Here is an 18914-nt window from a genome sequence, read left to right as displayed (position 1 = left end):
TTAGTTGTTTGGGCAGTGTTGGATTGGTTGATGGGTTGGACGCGATGATCTTGAAGGTCTCTTCCAACCTGGTTTATTCTATGTATTCTATGTATTCTAAGATTTAGTCCTCAAGTACGGTCCTAGCAGGTGGCGTGGGAAGACAGAACACCATCAGAAACCAAGAATACCAAGACTGAGAAAGCAAATTAAGACAACAACGTAACAAGGTATCAAAGAAAGATGGATACAGAGCAGTTTGCTACCTTCTCCCCTCCCCAGAACAGAGACAGTAAAATGCTCTCTACCCTTCTCCCTACCCTCCCATTCTCCCCAGAGCTGAAACCTAGGGAGTGTTTGGCAACTCTCAGACAGAAGAAAAATAATTATACTCATCTTCACATGTGATTACATTGCAAAATTCATTAGATTTAATTATTCAACCTAAGGTCAACAATACTTCTTTATTTTCATTAGAAAAAAAGATCAGCAACGTTTCAGCTATCTCTACACATGTTGGCTGGAGAGACAACTCTAGGAAGGACAATCTGCCCCCTAGGGAGCTCTTACATTTCACCCTGCACCATCCAATACCAGTAACTCTGAGACAAGATGCTGAAGTAGCTGGAAGGGCAACACTGCTCCCCGGTCTGGCTGCAGTTTGACATAGATGGAGCAGAGGACAGATGCCTCACATTGTACTCCTCAGCAGTTGTACTCCTCTTGCAGAGCTAATCCAGCCACACTGCTAGAGGCCGGTTGCGTTTGCAGAGGTGTTTTCCACTCAACTTCAGAAATGCATTGGAAGGCTGAAAGGTTTTGTGCAAATAAAGTACTTTTGTTAATTAGAAATCATTGTCTGAATGGGGTGAGGAAAAGGGGAAGCTTGGAAACAAATGGCTTTTTATTTGGAGTAAAGATATAAAGCACTCAGAAACACAGCCACAGCACCAGCAATTGCTAAGCTTGAACATCTGGATAGGCAGTCAGAGCACCAAACATTCAGAAGCTCTGCACATGGTCATCAAGCTGGATGAAGACATCCAGCACACATACCAGGGATTCCAGTTCCACTTTTGCTCCTGGCTGTTCCTGGCTGCTCCCAAGCTCTGCTGTGGCAGCATGTTCAGCTGCCAAAGCAAGAGAGAGGGAATCCCTTTGCCGCAGCTGAATGCTGCGCATTGTATTCTTCCTTTGCATTAGCATCAGGCCACCAGGTAATTCTTAGCAACATTCTGTATTCAGAAAAGCTCAGATGTATAGCCTGTAGAACTTTTACAGAAACAGCACTTAATGATAGAAGACAGTACTGTCCTAAATGTTTTTTTTTTTTTGTTTCTGCCTTTTCCTCGCCTTTCTCCTCTTCTAACACTGAAGTATTTTGTTAATTTATAGAACATCTTTTCAAACAGTTTATCAGACTAACATTACCTATGGCTGGCAGATTGCCAAGATGGTTAATCATCACCAACTCTTCCTCATGCTTGAGGCTTCTCATGCCACTAAACACTTCATTCAAAAACACCACAAAGCCTCAATGTCTCGCAAGCAGAAGAGACTGCTCAGGTTGACAAACACAAGGGAAGATAATGCTGCTTGCCAGCCAAAGTGGACATCTCTCCAACTTTCCTGACCTTTTTAAAGCTGACATTTCTCTTTTAGTGGCAACATGATTAAGGGTGTAATTGGAGATCTGTTGTTTGCTGATGCCTCGAAGATGATGTTCTCCTAACATCTGAAAAGGAAACAAACAAAACCCAACAAAGGAAACATGCATATGTTGCTTTAACAAAATATAAACCAGAAAATTATAAACAGGTACAAGGAAAACATGTTTTAAAACTAATTTTCCTCCAATTTTTTTTTTTAAACAAGTCTGTAACATTTCCAGTTCTGCCACCTCCTCTACTTATCTTCTGTACAAGTGTGCAACTGCTGCAATCTTGTGCATTATTGATACTACTGATTAGGCAGCTCCATTGTTTTGCTAAGGACCTTCAAAGAAAAAGAAGAAATTCCGTGAAGCAGTTGGTATCTTCTAGTTATCAGAGTTGTAAAGGAAAAGACATCAAAGACCCTGGAAGTGGAAATCACTCAGAATTCAGGATCACAACATAAATAGAAGAAACACACCTGGCTATTTGAATTTCCATTGCTCTTGTAATAATCTTCTTTTACATCATGTGAGAATAATCTTGCTACAAACAAGCAGAATGTGTTAGGATTTTTCCTGAAAAAGCACCACCAGTAGCTTATGAGGAAAATCAAAATGTTTTCAAGAGGAACTTCAAATGCCAGTTATTTTCAATTGCTGTACCCACACTTTCCACATTCCTGGGTATGACTATAACACCATGGCAGTTTAAGTCAAGGCATATGAGGCTGCTATAATCACCTTGAAATCACCTAGTTCAATACCCCTGCCAGAGCAGGATCACCTAGAATAGGTCACACAGGATCACATCCAGGTGGGTTTTGAATGTCTCCAGATAATGAGACTCCACAACCTCTCTGGGCAGCCTGTTCCAGTGTTGTGTCATCCTCACAGTGAAAAAAGGTTTTCCTTCTGTTTACGTGGAACCTCCTATGTGGGTTCCAAAACCCACATGTATGTAGGTGGGACATATATATATGTATGTGGGACAGCCCTCCTGTGTGGGGCTGTCAAATAATTCTAGGAACTGACAGGGAAAAGAAGTGACATTAACAAATCATTAGTCTGGCCAGCCTCCTTTTAGTGTTCCTAACAAAGCAACTGAACACAAACTCTGTTGTGCTACATCTTGGAATTATCTGGGCCCAACAGGAACTACGATTACATTCTTCTAATTAAAACTTAACCCTTGTGATTGTAAGAGAGCTGTTTGATTCCACCTGCTTTATGAAAACCTGGGAAGCAATAGTGTATGTAGACACACCTCCATCCCTTTGTTTAAACAGACTAAACTGTCAGAAAGAATTACAGAAAAGATTTAATATGCATTAAAGTATGAAAACCTGCTTTTGCACACACAAAAAAAAAGGTCAATGAAGTAATTTTTTGATATAGAAACTTACAGATATTTGGGGTATTCCATAAATTCCTCACCAGTTAGCACCTCAGACCTCCATACTTGCTATGACTGAAGCTGCTAAGCTTCCACAGTTACATCCTGCTCACAATCAGAACACAGCAATGAGACAAATGTACTCTAAAACCCCAATCAAAGTGAGATCTTTCAGGACTGTTATGCATGAGTTAGTACTTCTACTTATAGAAACTGCTGAAGTTGCAACTTTTCCCGCATAAACCCACTTCTGTCTCATACCTTGATGATTCTGCATGTAATACTGAAAATGTTTGGTCTGAAATGATGTTAAGAGCCCATATGCAAAGATACTAAAGAGCACCTTGACTCTCAGGATTACTGACAGCAATTTGGGCTTTTTAAAAACCACCACAACAACAAAGTATCTGACAAACCAGACAGAAACCCAAACCCAAACCAAACCACCTACCCCTACTCATCTTTTCTCCATTGCTATGAAGCTCTACATTAACAAAAAAGCTTATTTCATAGATTCATAGGATGGTTTGGGTTGCAAGGGACCTTAAAGATCATCTAATTCCAATGCCCTGCCATAAGCAGGGACACCTTCCACTAAACCAGGTTGCTCAAGGCCTCATCCAAATTGGCCTTCAACACCTCTAAGGAAGGGCTTTCCATGACCTCCTTGGGCAACCTGCTCTAGTGTCTCACCACCCTTCACTATAACAAATTTCTTCCTAATATCCAGTCTACATCTTCCCTCCTCAGGTTTCTACCAGCCCCCACTATCAGCATTGGGTGGTTATTCCAACCTTCAAGTTAAATTGTTCCAACACAAAGTTTACCTAATTTTCTTATAATCTTAAGAATAAAGGATCAAGCCTACTAATAGTTCTCTGGCAAATGCATCATGTGTCTTTACTAGAGTAAGAGTTCCCTGGACTGACAATTATCCACTTGGTAAGAGGTATGAGATGTTCTTTTAGAACCAAGACATGGTAAAAGCTGTGCACTGTCAGTATTCAGAATGCTGAGGATTTGAACTGATGCCCCAAAGACATAGTTAGCTGTGGCTAGGATACAGCTTCCCCAGCAAATCTTACCTTTTAATGAAATAGTGTATTCCTGTTACGCAGTTTTGAAGGTGTTTTGAACAAAATTCAACTCCCAAGATTAGTAGGGACTAATCTTTTTGGTGCGTATACTTTTGCCATGCCTGCAGCTATTCCATTGTTCAAAATGGTGAAATTGATACACCAAATCCAGAGATGTTTCAAATTCAAAATACTTCTGTAGAATCATTTCAGTTGGAAAAGACCTTAAAGATCAACTAAAACCTCCTCTGGGGCAACTTGAGGCCATTCCCTCTTGCTCTTGCCCTATCACTTGTTACCAGGGAGAACAGACCAACACCCACCATGTTGGAGAGAGCAAGAAAGAGCCTCCCTTTCTCCAGACTAAAGAATCCCAGTTCTCTGAGGTGTCCTCACCTGTTCTCCAGACCCTTCCCCAGCTTTGTTGCCCTTCTCTGGACCCCTTCCCCAGCTTTGTTGCCCTTCTCTGGACCTACTCCAGCACCTCAATATCTTTGTGTGGTGTGGGCATGAGACCACCTTTTTAAAATTTAAACCAAAGATCAGCCAGAAGGGAGACATGCTCTATAATCAGTACAAAAATAACTAGATTCTCTGCACCATGTCATAATTTTACTGAACAAATAGCTCTCAAGATGTACTTCTCATAATTCTTATATACAAAACCATAGAAGAATAAAGCTTTCAGTAATGGTTTTACAGATTACGTTGCAATTAATCATGTTCCCAGATATTCAATACCCAGCTCACGACTCAGAAGCATCTTTCATGAGGCATTTAAAACTATACCTTCCCCGCCCCATCTCTGCAGTTACAAATGATTATTAAGGTGCCCCACTCTTCACCAGCACCTAGCTTTCACCCAATGCAAATTAATCTACAAACAAGCACTGAAATCCTGGAGGTCTGATTTAGGGACAACATTCAGCATCACCTCAGACATTTATTACACGATAAATTAATTTACTAAATGGAAAGGTTTTCTTCAGTAATCTTTGGGTAACTTAAAACACATTTAGTTCAGGACAACACACAAATATAACTTAGAAGGTATCTTCTCCAAACAGTAAGTTGTGCTAACATGCAGAGTAACACCACTTGCAGAATTTAATTAGTGTAGCTTTTAAAGCGTTTGCAAACCATAGCTAGTACATTTTTTTTCCTTGACTATTTGATTTGGGGGCTATGGTAGTTAAAATGCAATGTTAGCATTTTCAAGGCTACTTTAAAAGAGAACATAATCATACTAATAACCATTTGCTTCTCTTTGTACTTAATTATCCTGTTGTAGTCACATTTCATTAAACCAAACAAATAAAGCGAGTTCAGAATACTAAGTATGAGTGATTGTGCTTCATGAGTTATTTCTAATGTGCTTCTAAGAAACAAACAAAACAAAACCCAAACAAAGCCATCCTAACTTAACCCAATTCAAAAATCTGGGATCAATTCATCAAAAAGCCCAAGCCATTGAGTTCTGAAAACATCAGCAAGAACAAGGTTTCAGAAAGATGCAACAGTGTGATTGCATTTTGAACGGTGACATTTCAAAGCCTTTACTTTCACCAATGTAAGGAATTAGTTTTTACACCTTTTTGTTTTTTCTTCCTTTAGATCACAGCAGAAATCAAATCTTCATGTGTGAGTCACTACCCACGCAGACAACACAATTTACAGAAACCTGGACCAAGACTACAGCAGTTTACAAAACATAAAACAAGGTTAACAGATATGCCTTCTTTAGAGGATGATACATAAGAAGGGGTTTAGGAACTCTATCAATAGCTCACTTCAGACTATGCAGTGTTTTCTCCTCCCTTTCAGGGGACTCTGAAATTAAGTGGTAAACACCTTCTCTTCAGTTCAGTAAGAGTTTAGCTGCAATAAGGTTATACTTGCATAAATATAAAAGACTCACATGATAAAGCAAAATATTTTTAATTAGTAAGCCAATCATAAATAAATTCACCTAAAATTAACAGAAGCAGCAGATGTGTTCTTTCTACATGGATACTTCTCCTTAGCATGTTTTAATAGTCAACTTCATTGTCTAGCCTGGGACAAAACAATTCATCATTGAGCACTCAACAATTCTGCACACTGAGCTAAGTCTTTTTTTTTTGTTGTTCTTTTTTTTTTTGTTACATTTTTTACATTTTCTTTACAAATGTAATGCTTATGTACATAATATATTTTATTTCTACAATTGATGTACTTTACTGAAACTCTACAACTTTCACAGGGAATTCGCTGAAGTCTTTAGTAAGTATGAATCGTTCCTTTTAAAAAGAAATTCATATAAACAACTGACATACATCACTGCCCTTGGTCACTTCTGTTAAGAATTTGGATCTGGGAGGGGAACTGTAATCAATGTAAGAAAAAGGGCTTTACCTAATTGTACATTTCGTCAAGAAATATCATCTCACATAGCTACATCAATTCACCAGCTTGCAATGAACAGAGCACCATACCGCTGCGTAACTGGAAACATGTATAACCAATTCAAAGTTTACTAGTGAAACAGCTTCATCACTCCTAGCACTTTTAGACTGAAGTAAGTCTGCACAATTCTTTTGGAAACGGATACTCCTTTAGCTCTAAAGCTTCCAGAACCAGTGCTGGTCACTGTACATTGTGAAGAACAAGCATCCACTTTCATCACTTCCAATATGCTTCTCTTGGCCCACGCTTCTGTCTGCAGTCAGGAGTTTTCCTCTATTATTCCTTGTTCACTTACAAATCTGCTGTTGAATATTAAGTAAGAATTCATAATATGAGAAAGCTGCTTCTGTCCGATCCTCAATTAAATGCTGGAAAAAGTCTGTTTTGGCAGGGTTCTCATCTCTGAAAGAAGAGAGGAAGGTGTTTTTATTCAAACACTGAACAAAAATACCCACTGTAAATTCAAGCAAAAAATTCCAACTAATTGCTTATTGCCCTTTGAAGTCTAGATTCAGTTCAAAGATACTACAATTGTAAATAATCTCAAGTTTAGGAAGTAACCTGGAGTTTGTAACACATTCTCAAACAACAGCATGAACAAACAACACTACAGCATCCTTTTTTTATGAACTACAGAAAGGTTTAAAAGTGGGTGAAAGAGAATTTAAAGTATCTTGCAGAAACACAGAAAGGAAACCAAAATGATTTTTCTTTTAGAACTTAAATATACTGGTGGCAAGGAATTTCAAAGGGTTTAAATTAACACCTGACAAAGGTTACCTAAAAAAAGGACAATTTACATCTCTGGTTACACATAAGCTCTATCCCTTCCCCATTTTTCTTGTCTAGTAACAGAAGAGAGAAGGTAAACAGGTGAAAGACCTAACATCTAAAATTACTGTCCTGATAAAAGCTTACTGGGGTACAGCAAATACTTGCTGGGGCAGAGTGTTTTGTACTGGTGTAATGCAGCATGAGGTAATGCAGAGCTACAGGCTGGGGTCAGAGTGGCTGGAGAGCAGTCAGGCTGAGAGGGACCTGGGGGTGCTAGTCGACGGTAGACTGAACATGAGCCTGCAGTGTGCCCAGGCAGCTAAGAGGGCCAATGGCATCCTGGCCTGCATCAGGAACAGTGTGGCCAGCAGGAGCAGGGAGGTCATTCTGCCCCTGTACACTGCACTGGTTAGGCCGCACCTCGAGTACTGTGTCCAGTTCTGGGCCCCTCAGTTTAGGAAGGATGTTGACTTGCTGGAACGAGTCCAGAGAAGAGCAACAAAGTTGGTGAGGGGTTTGGAACATAAGCCCTACGAGGAGAGGCTGAGGGAGCTGGGGTTGCTTAGCCTGGAGAAGAGGAGACTCAGGGGTGACCTTATTACTCTCTACAACTACCTGAAGGGAGGTTGTAGACAGACGGATGTTGGTCTCTTCTCCCAGGCAAGCAGTACCAGAACAAGAGGACACAGTCTCAGGCTGCGCCAGGGGAGGTTCAGGCTGGATGTTAGAAAAAAGTTCTATACAGAAAGAGTGATTGCACATTGGAATGGGCTGCCTGGGGAGGTGGTGGAGTCGCCATCACTGGAGGTTTTTAGGAGAAGACTTGACGGGGTGCTTGGTGCCGTGGGTTAGTTGCTTGGGCGGTGTTGGATTGGTTGATGGGTTGGATGCGATGATCTTGAAGGTCTCTTCCAACCTGGTTTATTCTATGTATATTCTATGTAAAGCTCTACTGTTTATCACGGTCTGTAAGCACTGCTTGCAATTCTAGTAGCAGCCACAATACCAATAGTGGAAGAGCTTCAGTCAGTCCTGTGTTTAAACATCATTTATCTGAGTAAGAATGTCATCATGCTCTCTAAAATGTGATCTCCCAACCAGCTCAGTAAACTGAGTATTCCAGAAAACACAAACAAAATGTAAACTGAGGTATAAGCATGTTATAGAATAGAATAGGGTCACAAATTATAGAAGAGGGTCATGGCTTGAAAAGATTTCAGAACATCCTCATCTGCTGTATGGAGCTCAGTAACTAAGATATAGAAATTATCAAACCATCTACAGATTAACAGCATTACTGGATAGATACATATATATAAAAGTTGCAAAACATCCACCAGAAATTAACGTGCTTTACCCCACTGATCCACTACTTTATTATATTCTTATCAACAAAAATATGCAACTAATTACTACCAACAAAACTAGTAGTAACTGAATTTGCACTAGGTTCAACTATGACCTTTGCTGCCAAAAGGTTTTAGACAACAGCACTATCTCAACTTCAAAATCTCTTTCTTCTGGAACACATACTCCTACTTTCATCAATGTCAACCAGAAATTGTAAATACAAATTGCCAGTAATTACTCATTATCTTAACAGAAATACTTACTTTATTACTTGAAGAACTGGACTTAAAGGTCTATTGTCTCTAAGCCAAGATATAAAGGATCGTGTCCTTTCTGAAGAAGGTGCATCTACCTCTGGAAGTTGTGTCTGGTTGAAGGTAATTGAAAGAAGTCATCATCTTTTATTATCAAAACACTTTAAAAAACACAGTTTCTGACAGTCATAACATGGCCCAAACCACAATTTCTATTAAGAAATTCCAGCCCTGGATTACATATACACATTGTTCCTAAAGTAAATAATATCTGTTCTGTAGCAATCAGTACATCTTTAACTTCAGCTGCTTTAGAAGTGCAAAAGATTTTAGAAAGCAAGCACATTTAAACAGCTATCAAGATGCTGCTTTCCCAGTTTCCTTGCTCTGTCAATCAAATCTGTACATGCTGTATTTTGCATCACTGAGAAAATGAACAAAACATGAAGTGAAACCTGAATTGTAAGCTAATTTCCAAGCAAAGATTAGACTTGGCTATTTGGTTAGGGAATGAGCTGGAGAAAACAGAATTAAAAAAAGACCTTGCTGCTATATGATCATTGAATTAAAAAAAAGTTATCATGCTTCCTTTGTCCAAGTTCTTGCCAAAAACTCTGTCAACTAATACCTACACCAGCTGATCAAAGGCAACAGTTTTAAACTGCTAATACAAGCAAAATAAAAGCTCTGAACAAGGAATCCAGTTTTATAGGGGTATTAAAGCTCCCCACTCTTAATCTGGTCTTACAATTACCACTTGCCACTTACTTTTCCTCTTCAATACTACACAAGCTTTACAAGCAGAAAATGCCTTCCTGTGTGTTTTTGGTTCTATCTGAATATAACCATTTGATTCTGACCTTTCCTGGTGTCTTAAAAGGGTCCATTCTTACACACCACTTCCTGATATTTTGGAATCAGTACCCTCAGAAGAGGGGTATTCTCTATAATGGCTGCTCTATTACAGGCATGAGACTATGGGAACAGTTTACAACAAAAACCTCTCCATGAAAACACACATACAGGGGTCTTTGATGTTCTGACACCTGAAAGGGTTTCTTTTTAACATTGAATCAAGACTTGGAAACTAAGTGTGGTGGTTTAGGCTGGGTGCTGGCCCAGATGCCACTGCACAGGCCACACCTGGGAGGTCCCAAGGGGTGGACCCAGCCCAGGGGGTGGTCACAGAGAACCAGGTATTCCATTCCCATAATGCCCTGCTCCCCTATAAAAAGTCCATGCGGGGTCTTCACTTTCTCTTTCGTCCCCTGCTGCTGCCTAGGTAAAATGGCATGAGCTGCCTCCCTTGGGCCTGCCCAGGCACAAGGCTGGGTTGGGGGCAGGGGAAAGAGCCCTGGGGGGGTTTGGGTGTACCCCCAGGTGGGGATGGGATGTTCCTGGGTATGTTCTGGGATCTCTCTCTTTGTCATGGTGCTTGTGGGTCTCTGTAAAACTTTCATTGTTGTTTATTGTTATTTTCCTACTTAAACTTTCCATCACTTTTGCAATCCATTTGCCTGAGTCGTTATTTCTGCCTGTGGTGGGGAGGGGATCTGCCCCAACCCATTACACTAAGCAAAACTTAACTCTTAGGCTTTACTTACAGGCCTATCACATCATGCCACAGACTTGGTATCTTACACCAAGTAAACACAAGGCTTCTGAAAACCGTATCAATAAAAGAACCCTAATTAATATGCCTGAATAGCTAAGATTTGTATTCATGGTATATAATTTCATCCTGTTCTTGTGAGCCCACATGTATTTCCATAAAAACAATAAAAGTAATAACACCATAGAGTGGTTTTTTTGGCATTCCACTAATGTCGAAATTTACATGTCTACATTCTTTCCTTAAAAGCATTTGACAATTTCTGTCTCTTATGAAGCTGGCAAAGGGTTAAAAGGCACCCAGTAAAAATTACCTCATTCATAGCCACATAATTTAAAACTGAAAATGCAGAATAGATTAAACATAGGTTCCAAACGCAGGCACTACAGAGCACAGCTCATTGAAACGCCTACCATTTTCTGTGGTACTGACGCATAGTTTGGGTATCCAAGGACATCTTTGATGAAGTTGTTGTCGCAGTTTTTTCCAATCCAAATGTAGAAAACCTGGGAGATGTCAGAATCAGTTTTAGGAGAGGCCTTGCATATATTTTAGAGGAAAAAATGAGGTGATGCAATTGGAATAACACCAGAAGAATACCTTGCATGCAAATGAATCGCTTGAGAGCTCCAGCTGCAATTCCTATATATTTCTATGTACATTCACCATCTATGTATGCACATGTAAATATGTATATATATAGAGATGTACATCTCTCTCTTCCTTATTTGTATGTTTACTTATACATTGGCAACATTTGGACTAAGATCATTAAAAAGCAAAGTAAGCAGAATGCAAACTGAAAGACTGAAGATGCAGGACACATCTACATTGGAACAGTCAATGTAGTAACTTCCCATGTTACCCTCTAAAATGAAACAAATGAAATTGTATAAAGTCACACCACTGTGCCAGTTACCACACACTGACATTCCATTCTAAGCAAGTCATAGTAAAGCATCATAGAATGGTAGAGGGTGGAAATGACCTCTGGAGATCCGAGTCCAAACCCCCTGCCAGACCAGGATCAGTTATCAAAACATGTTAAGAGTAATTATGCCAGATATCTGCATAGAGAAGCTAGCTTGACATTCACTCGGGAGCCCCTGACCTCATACAAGATTGAGGGAAAGTTGAGTGGAAGTTCACACAAGTGCTTTAGCACTTTCTCAGCTGCCATGAGAGTAGCGTAATACTTTAACTAGTTAAGTGTGTTTTAATGTGTTTTTCTGCAAATGCCTTCAACTGGATCTACAGATTTTGTTCACTCCCTGCAAGTGCACTCTTACAACTCCTCGGTCACACAAGCCACAAATCACAACCCACTTCTATTTGTATTGAGAAGGTTCCTGCACCAATGAGTAAGTATTTCTTATGTATTACATCCTCCCTAACAATGAACCACTAAGAGAAAAATCTGGGAAACAAAAATCCAGAAGAAAAACCCACCCAAACAAAAACCAACATACCTCTTGGTATGTTCTGATCACTTAAGCATAGTAAAAATTTAACCTCAAAAGCCTTAATATATAACCTCAGAGGAACAAACTATGAAAGCCTTTTGCTGGAGTACAGATTACTGCCAGGCTGTCTGGAATGCTGACTCCCTACACTGCTACTGTTGAGAGTTAACTGCTTTCAGTAATATAGCATGAATGTTTTGTTGTTGTTTTTTAATACAACAAAACACCACCAAAAAAATGCCAAACCAGAATGTGTAAAATCAGTAACTTACTGAACCACAATCCATAAGAAAAGCTCCTTCTCTTGTCAACTTCTCTGCAGACAACTTCTGAAGAGGTGGCTGAGGAACAACTCTGTCATTTACATGTATTGTACTCTGTAACAAAAAACAAAACTAAGCAACACTGGAATAGAAACAAATCTTTTTTACAAGGTAATCCTTACAACAAATCATTTTAACAAGGTAAAATAAACCAGGAGAAACCATTGTTAATGTCTAGCAAACTTTTGAGGAGTCTCATGAACCAAAGCACCACGTTAAGCCTAAAATGATTATGTACATCTAACAACTGTAGAATGGTTATTTAACATAAAGACTGGTTTATTACCTAAAAAAGAACAGCACAAGTTCATTTGTGTAGGTAATATTTCTCATGCTATAGATGCAAAACTTTCAGAAGCATTCATAGAATTCTTTTCTTGGGAAAAGGCCTTGAAGATCATTGAGTCCAACCATTATCTAGCTCAACACCAGATTTAACAGACCAGTAAAACTTAAAAATTGTTACCAAACAGGCTTCATACATTACCTCATCAATCAATTTGTCTATTCTGTACAAGTTGGGATGTATCATTTTCATCAAATGAATGAGAGGCTGGCTCTTCATCTGGCACATTGCATAGACGCGATCATCCAAGCGCGTACTCGTGCCTGTTCGAAACGCTTTCTGTAAGAGAACAGTGGTGGTGTTACTCTGACTGGCAGAATCCTTTTGGTTGGAAAAGACCTTTAACATCATTGAGTCCAACCATTATCTAACTCTACCAAAGCTGGTGCTAAACCATGTCCCTCAGCACCACATCCATGCATCAACAGTGCCAGGGAAGGCAATTCAGCCTCTTCCCTGGGTGAGCCTGCTTGGGTCTTGGAGAACCCTTTCAAGTAAAGAATCTTCTTTTTATGTCCAACCTAAACCTTTGCTGGTGCAACACAACGTCATTTTCTCTCCTCCTATCACTTGCTTCTAAGGGAGAAGAGACCACCTTGTACCTCTCTCCATCCTCCTTTTTGTTAGTTGTACAGATACTTAAATGAATCCTCTGGTTTACATCACATTACAGATTATTTGCAAGTGTCAAGTAAAGATGGCAAAACTTGTAAAGAAATCTTATTGAGATACAACAGGAACTCAAATTCAACACAATACTTCTTAAGACTTATCTCATTCTTGCTCCTTATTGACACAAGAGAATAAATAAAAAGATAGTAATTTCCCACACTGTGTGAAATTGTTATGAGTGGGCCAGCATTTCTCATTTTCATTCCTGATAAATGTTACTAGCCTGTGAAGCTCATTGAGGCATAGTAAGCTCAGAGGAAACCCTGATTTTCCTAATTATAGCAGGGTGCTGACACCATTTATCAGCAAATCACAGAATGGTTTTGGTTGGAAGAGATGGTAAAGATCATCTAGTTCCAAACCTCTGCTATGGGCAGGGACACCTCCTATCAGACCAGGCTGCTCAAGGCCCCAACCAACCTGGCTTTGAACACTTCTGAGCTTGGAGCCTCTATGATTTTTCTGGGCAACCTGTTCCAGTGCTTATTCCCTCTGGGGAAAGAATTTCTTCTAATGCCTAATCTAAACCCAGCTTCTCCCAGTTTGAAGCCATTGCTTTATACTTAGAGCTAAAGAATGAAACAACAAATATCAATCTGCTGGATTATACATACCTGTTTGAGAAGGGCCAAAATATACAGCGGAAACAGCTTGAGGGAATTTGGTGCTACCAGCATGGACTGCTGCAGATTTGAGGCCATTGACATGTATGCTGCCAGGGAGTCTACCACAGCATTAACTAAGGCATCTCTTGCATCTGCAAGACTAGATGAAACTGAGCGATCCACAGCTGTTTGTTTAGGAGAAAACGAGAAGTTACTGGAGCTGGTCTCACTCATTCCCTTGAATTCCAAAGATATTAGTTGTGCTTTTGTGATACTTGATTTTTTTTTTATTTCTTTAAACCCACATATATGCTCCTAACTTTTTGTAGGAGTGAATAAGAGGATTGCCCATACAGAAACTCACTGTCACAATGCCTAAAAATACAGTGTGGCCAATCTCCACTCCCTAGTTCCTACTTTTGGAGGATTAAATAATTTGTTTAGAGTTGTGGTATGTGCTTGAGTCTCAATCCTTTCTTGAACCTTATATAAATAACTTAGCTATCAATACAACTCTTTGCTGTCCCACCTCAGAGCGTTTCAGTGGCGTAATTCTGATTAGTGTAAATGAAACTTCATCTTTCGCTGCTGAGAAAGGGCCACAAATCCTTTGTTTGGAGGCAGCCATCTGCTGGACTGAAGGCACATTTACAACCAGATACAGGAGTACTATTATTTTTTTTTCTTCATAGAAAACCAGACTGGAAGTGACCTCAAGAATCATCTAGTCCAAACTTTCAGGGTAAGAATATAGTTTAAATGAGATGGCCCAGCACCCTGTCAAGCTGGGCCTTGAAACTGTTCAATGTATTTCTTCTAATTTGACTACTAATGTACAACAGCCCATACAGGGCCATACACAAAATGGCAGAGATGAGTCTATCAAACAGCTACTTATGACCACAGCAGGGGATAACTGAGAATCCTCAACCTAACAGCAACAGCATAGAAGCATAAAAAACTAGTTCACATCTTGGATTCAATATTGTCAGAAGTTTTCAAGCAACTCACTGAACTGAATCCTAGAATGCTAATGTTGGAGATAACTGTGGTAACACAACATTGAGTTTTGATCCCAGTGTGTTATGATCCTTTAATTAACTCTAGAGAACAACTTAAGGCTCCTTTTAAAAGACTGAAGTCAACTAAACATTCAGACTAAGGAACACTTCAGTTCATAGTTTTGATGTAACTTAGATTTTGTCATCTTTTATGTTCTCAGGCTTCAGTGTGCCCCATTCCAACCTTTTTCTACAATATTCAAGTTTCATTCATTAGCTCATCTAAACAGTTGCCAACAGTAAGAACATCCAGCAAGATAATCAGATCTGGCTGGCTTACACTTACCCATGTTTGCTAAGAGGCATACAACCGCTTGTACATCTGCTCCTGCATACACATCAGCCAGAGAACTTACTACAGGCAAGCAAAGTGTGTGCACTCTAATTCGACGTTCACCTAATCAAAGTAAAAATCATTATGTAGTATCTCCTGGTAGAGATACACAAATTCAGGCATTACAGCGTATCTCCTCTCATCTAAGATGCACTCACTCTATACAAACACCTGTTATAAAACTGCTGTCTCCCATTCCTGTCTCTCAAACTGCTGAAATTCTGCATCACTCTAAAGCATTCACCTTAACAATCACTAGTTCCTAACACAAACTAGCTTCTAACATGAACGTTAAGTGGCTCGATCCTACAAATGAAGTACATCATCCCCAAATTTTGCAGCATCTTCTATGCTACAATGTAGCAGCTCCTCTTTATGCCCACCCACTGTACCAGGCAACCCACTTGAATCTATCACGGGTCAGTGATTCTGGTCAAAGCATGTGACTAGTGCTTGTGACAACAGCGTGCCTTTAAAGCAAAGGAATCTTGCTGGATCATCATTTATCTCCATCATCAGATGGAGATAAATGGCATTTTCCCATCAAAATAGAATTTACAACGATTTAATTATGTCATTAACTGGCAAGTAGCCACAGTAGTTTGGTAAGATTCTCTCAGGACACATAGAAATAACAAAAATCTGTGGAACTAGCTATATGAAGATTATGTCAGAAAAAGAAACAAAAAGCGGTCAATTAATTTCAATTTATTTACCTTTGCTGGAGGTATACAATAGAGCTGTTTGAAAACAAACCAAAGATGTGTCAGTCAGACTTTCCTCGATGGACATTTGTACTGCAAATCCAGCATCAGGGTTGACATTGGCAAGGGACAATAAATCAGTCGATCGTACAAAAAAGTTCCCATGAAAAGTGTGTATTGAAAGACCTGAAAGAAGATGAAATAATTCAGGGTGAGGTTAAAACATCATAAAAAGATCCTACCAATAATTGAACCCCACATTCCTGAAGCTAAGTTTAAGAAAATAGTAAAAATAGTTACTTTAATTATTGCACAGAATCACTAGCAGCAATCATGAGACATTTCAGCATGATCCCACAGCACTCACGCTCAATTTTGGACACTGAACTGGATAACTCCCTTATACTACACATCAACTCAGTTCAAGTGAGGTTGTGCTATCTTAAGTACAAAACCAAACATAAAATTGAATGATAAAAGCAGAACATAACATAGAGAAGGCAACTACCTGTATCTTCAGTGAAAGAATCTGCTTAGGATTTAGCAACATTAGATTCCAAATGGTAGTCAGCGTGCCTAATGCTAATTTTGCCATGCAAAGTGGTATTGAAAACAAACCTTTTGTACATCTTATGCGCATCACTGCTTCAAATCCAATTTTTCTTGTAAGGTATCTTTTAAGGTCTTTTTGCAACTTTTCAGCCTGAGCAGGATTATGGCTACGATGGAAAGAGGGATAGTAATAGATGCATCCTGCAGAATACTTGGACATGCAAGCTGTAAAGAAGGAAAAGATATAGTTAAGAGATAACAAAAGTGAGAACATAAACTGTGTTCAGCCTTTTGCAAGTCCTATCTATGTTCATCTTTTTTTGATAATGACCCATATCTGTAAGACAGAGAACTGGCCCAGACTCAGGCCACTGAAAACAGTGATGAGTCACCCCAGCACATAATGGTCTAATAATACACTTCAGTAAGTATGTTACCTGTAGCAGCTAAGACAGGAGTACATGCAGAAATAGTTTTGCCTCTACACCATTAAATGAGCATATGCAGACACAAATCTTGGCTTAATACCAAAGGTGAGAACCCTATCCTACCCCTGTGATTAAACTTCATTAATTCCTTGCCACCTGAACATTTCCTGCTCTTGAGCAGGAGAGGCTCTTTTTGTTTAAAACTGTGAAATCCAAGAATAAATTGTCTGATACCATCAATCCAACACTCCTCTTCTTTAATGCTACCAACTTCAAAGTCAATTCCTTTGCACAAGCTGCATTTACACAAGTGTGAAAAGATCTAGGAACTCCTGAGTAGCCTATGCTTCTGAAGGAAGACAACAGTGTGCAAAGAGCGAATGCATACATTAAATATTCCTTACCCAGAGAAGCTAGATCAGAATATTGTGAACTTAAAAGAAATAAATCCACAGCAGTCTGCTGGCCTGAGCAGTCCAGCGCCAACTTCTTATAAAAATCTGTTGCTGGACCAAGATGCTGGACCACCTTTGGTGAAAGAAAACATACAGGAAAAGGTTGAGACAACAACTGTAATCTCTTAAGATTTCATGGATACTATTCAGTAGCAAAGTATCATAAGGAAGGTTCCTATAATAATAATAAACCAGGTTGGAAGAGACCTTCAACATCATCGTGTCCAACCCATCAACCAATCCAACCCACCTAAACAACTAACTCATGGCACCAAGCACCCCATCAAGTCTCCTCCTGAACACCTCCAATGATGACGACTCCACCACCTCCCCAGGCAGTCCATTCCAATGGGCAATCACTCTCTCTGTATAGAACTTCTTCCTAACGTCCAGCCTAAACCTCCCCTGGTGCAGCCTGAGACTGTGTCCTCTTGTTCTGGTACTGGCTGCCTGGGAGAAGAGACCAACATCCGCCTGTCTACAGGCAGCAATTTATAGGCATTCCAACCTGCAGAAACTGTTTTCCTTATGTTCCATGTTTAGTTTAGATTTACAGGCAGTTAAGAGTCCACTTGCAACTAAGTTTACATTCTTATACAAATATAACATTCCTGCAACTATGTAACACTTCCTGGATTCTCTAAACAAGGTCATAAAAACAGTGAGAAATCATGTTTTAGGTCTATAAACTAATATATCCATGCTTTCATTCAAAACCCAGGTTGGCATTAACTGAATCAGAGAGATTTGCAGCTTCTTTTGCTTGCAAAGAATAGCTGTGGACCAAAAGTGTAAGGACAGCCTGTGCACTTTGAAACAATAATACCACAAGAGTATGAACTAGTGATCTTAAATGCGCAAACACAGAAATGGAAATTTAGTGATGTTATAAACACGACTCAATAGTTAACCGGCAGAACTATGCAAGTCAGAAAAACATGGCCAGTCCCTATGAGATAAATATTAAAGGAAGTTTTTATACCTTTGTGCTTGACCTTTGATTGGGATCTTCTCTGGAATGCAAAAGTCCTGCTCCCAAAGACGGCAACTGAGTCTGAAACACGGATATCCGACCACCCGTTGGAGACATGAGTTTAAATGCAGCCTGAAGAGCAGGGCCCAACGCACTGTGGGTTTCTCTTGTGTTGGTGAACATATTTGGTAATGCGTTCAAGAGATCTTTGATCAGCTGCAGGAAAGATGGAGATTTGTTCAAGAGATTTTGCAAGCTTGGGATTTTCTGGTGTTCCTAAAAAGCTGTACTGCCATAACTTAAATGGGACCATCAGTGCCAAATACTTCAGCTTCGTTTTTTAATGGGTTGAGGCAGACCCCCTCTCCACCACGGGCAGAAGTAACGACTCAGACAAACGGATTGCAAAAGTGATGGAAAGTTTAAATGGAAAGCAATGAGTGTTTACAGAGAGCCAGAAG

General features: G+C 39.6%; 1 protein-coding gene across 1 annotated transcript in view; it reads right to left on the bottom strand.

The window, feature by feature from the left end:
- Nucleotides 1-4555: 4555 nt before the first annotated feature.
- The window catches only part of SEC24B (SEC24 homolog B, COPII coat complex component), a 47378-nt gene continuing 33019 nt past the window's right edge, over nt 4556-18914 (bottom strand). Inside the window, exons 14-24 of the mRNA XM_054161735.1 lie at nt 18463-18669; nt 17430-17553; nt 16664-16822; nt 16058-16231; nt 15294-15404; nt 13956-14131; nt 12811-12948; nt 12273-12377; nt 10951-11043; nt 8935-9038; nt 4556-6949 (exon numbers count right to left, since the gene is read on the bottom strand). Of these exons, the coding sequence (XP_054017710.1) occupies nt 6835-6949; nt 8935-9038; nt 10951-11043; nt 12273-12377; nt 12811-12948; nt 13956-14131; nt 15294-15404; nt 16058-16231; nt 16664-16822; nt 17430-17553; nt 18463-18669 (1506 nt within the window). The 3' untranslated portion in view covers nt 4556-6834. The remainder of the gene's footprint in view (nt 6950-8934; nt 9039-10950; nt 11044-12272; nt 12378-12810; nt 12949-13955; nt 14132-15293; nt 15405-16057; nt 16232-16663; nt 16823-17429; nt 17554-18462; nt 18670-18914) is intronic.

The sequence above is a fragment of the Dryobates pubescens genome, chromosome 1 (assembly GCF_014839835.1).
Source record: "Dryobates pubescens isolate bDryPub1 chromosome 1, bDryPub1.pri, whole genome shotgun sequence".
In the NCBI taxonomy this organism is placed as follows: Eukaryota; Metazoa; Chordata; class Aves; order Piciformes; family Picidae; genus Dryobates; species Dryobates pubescens.
Note: the sequence above shows the minus strand (reverse complement) of the source record. Positions and strands in the feature narration are given on the sequence as shown.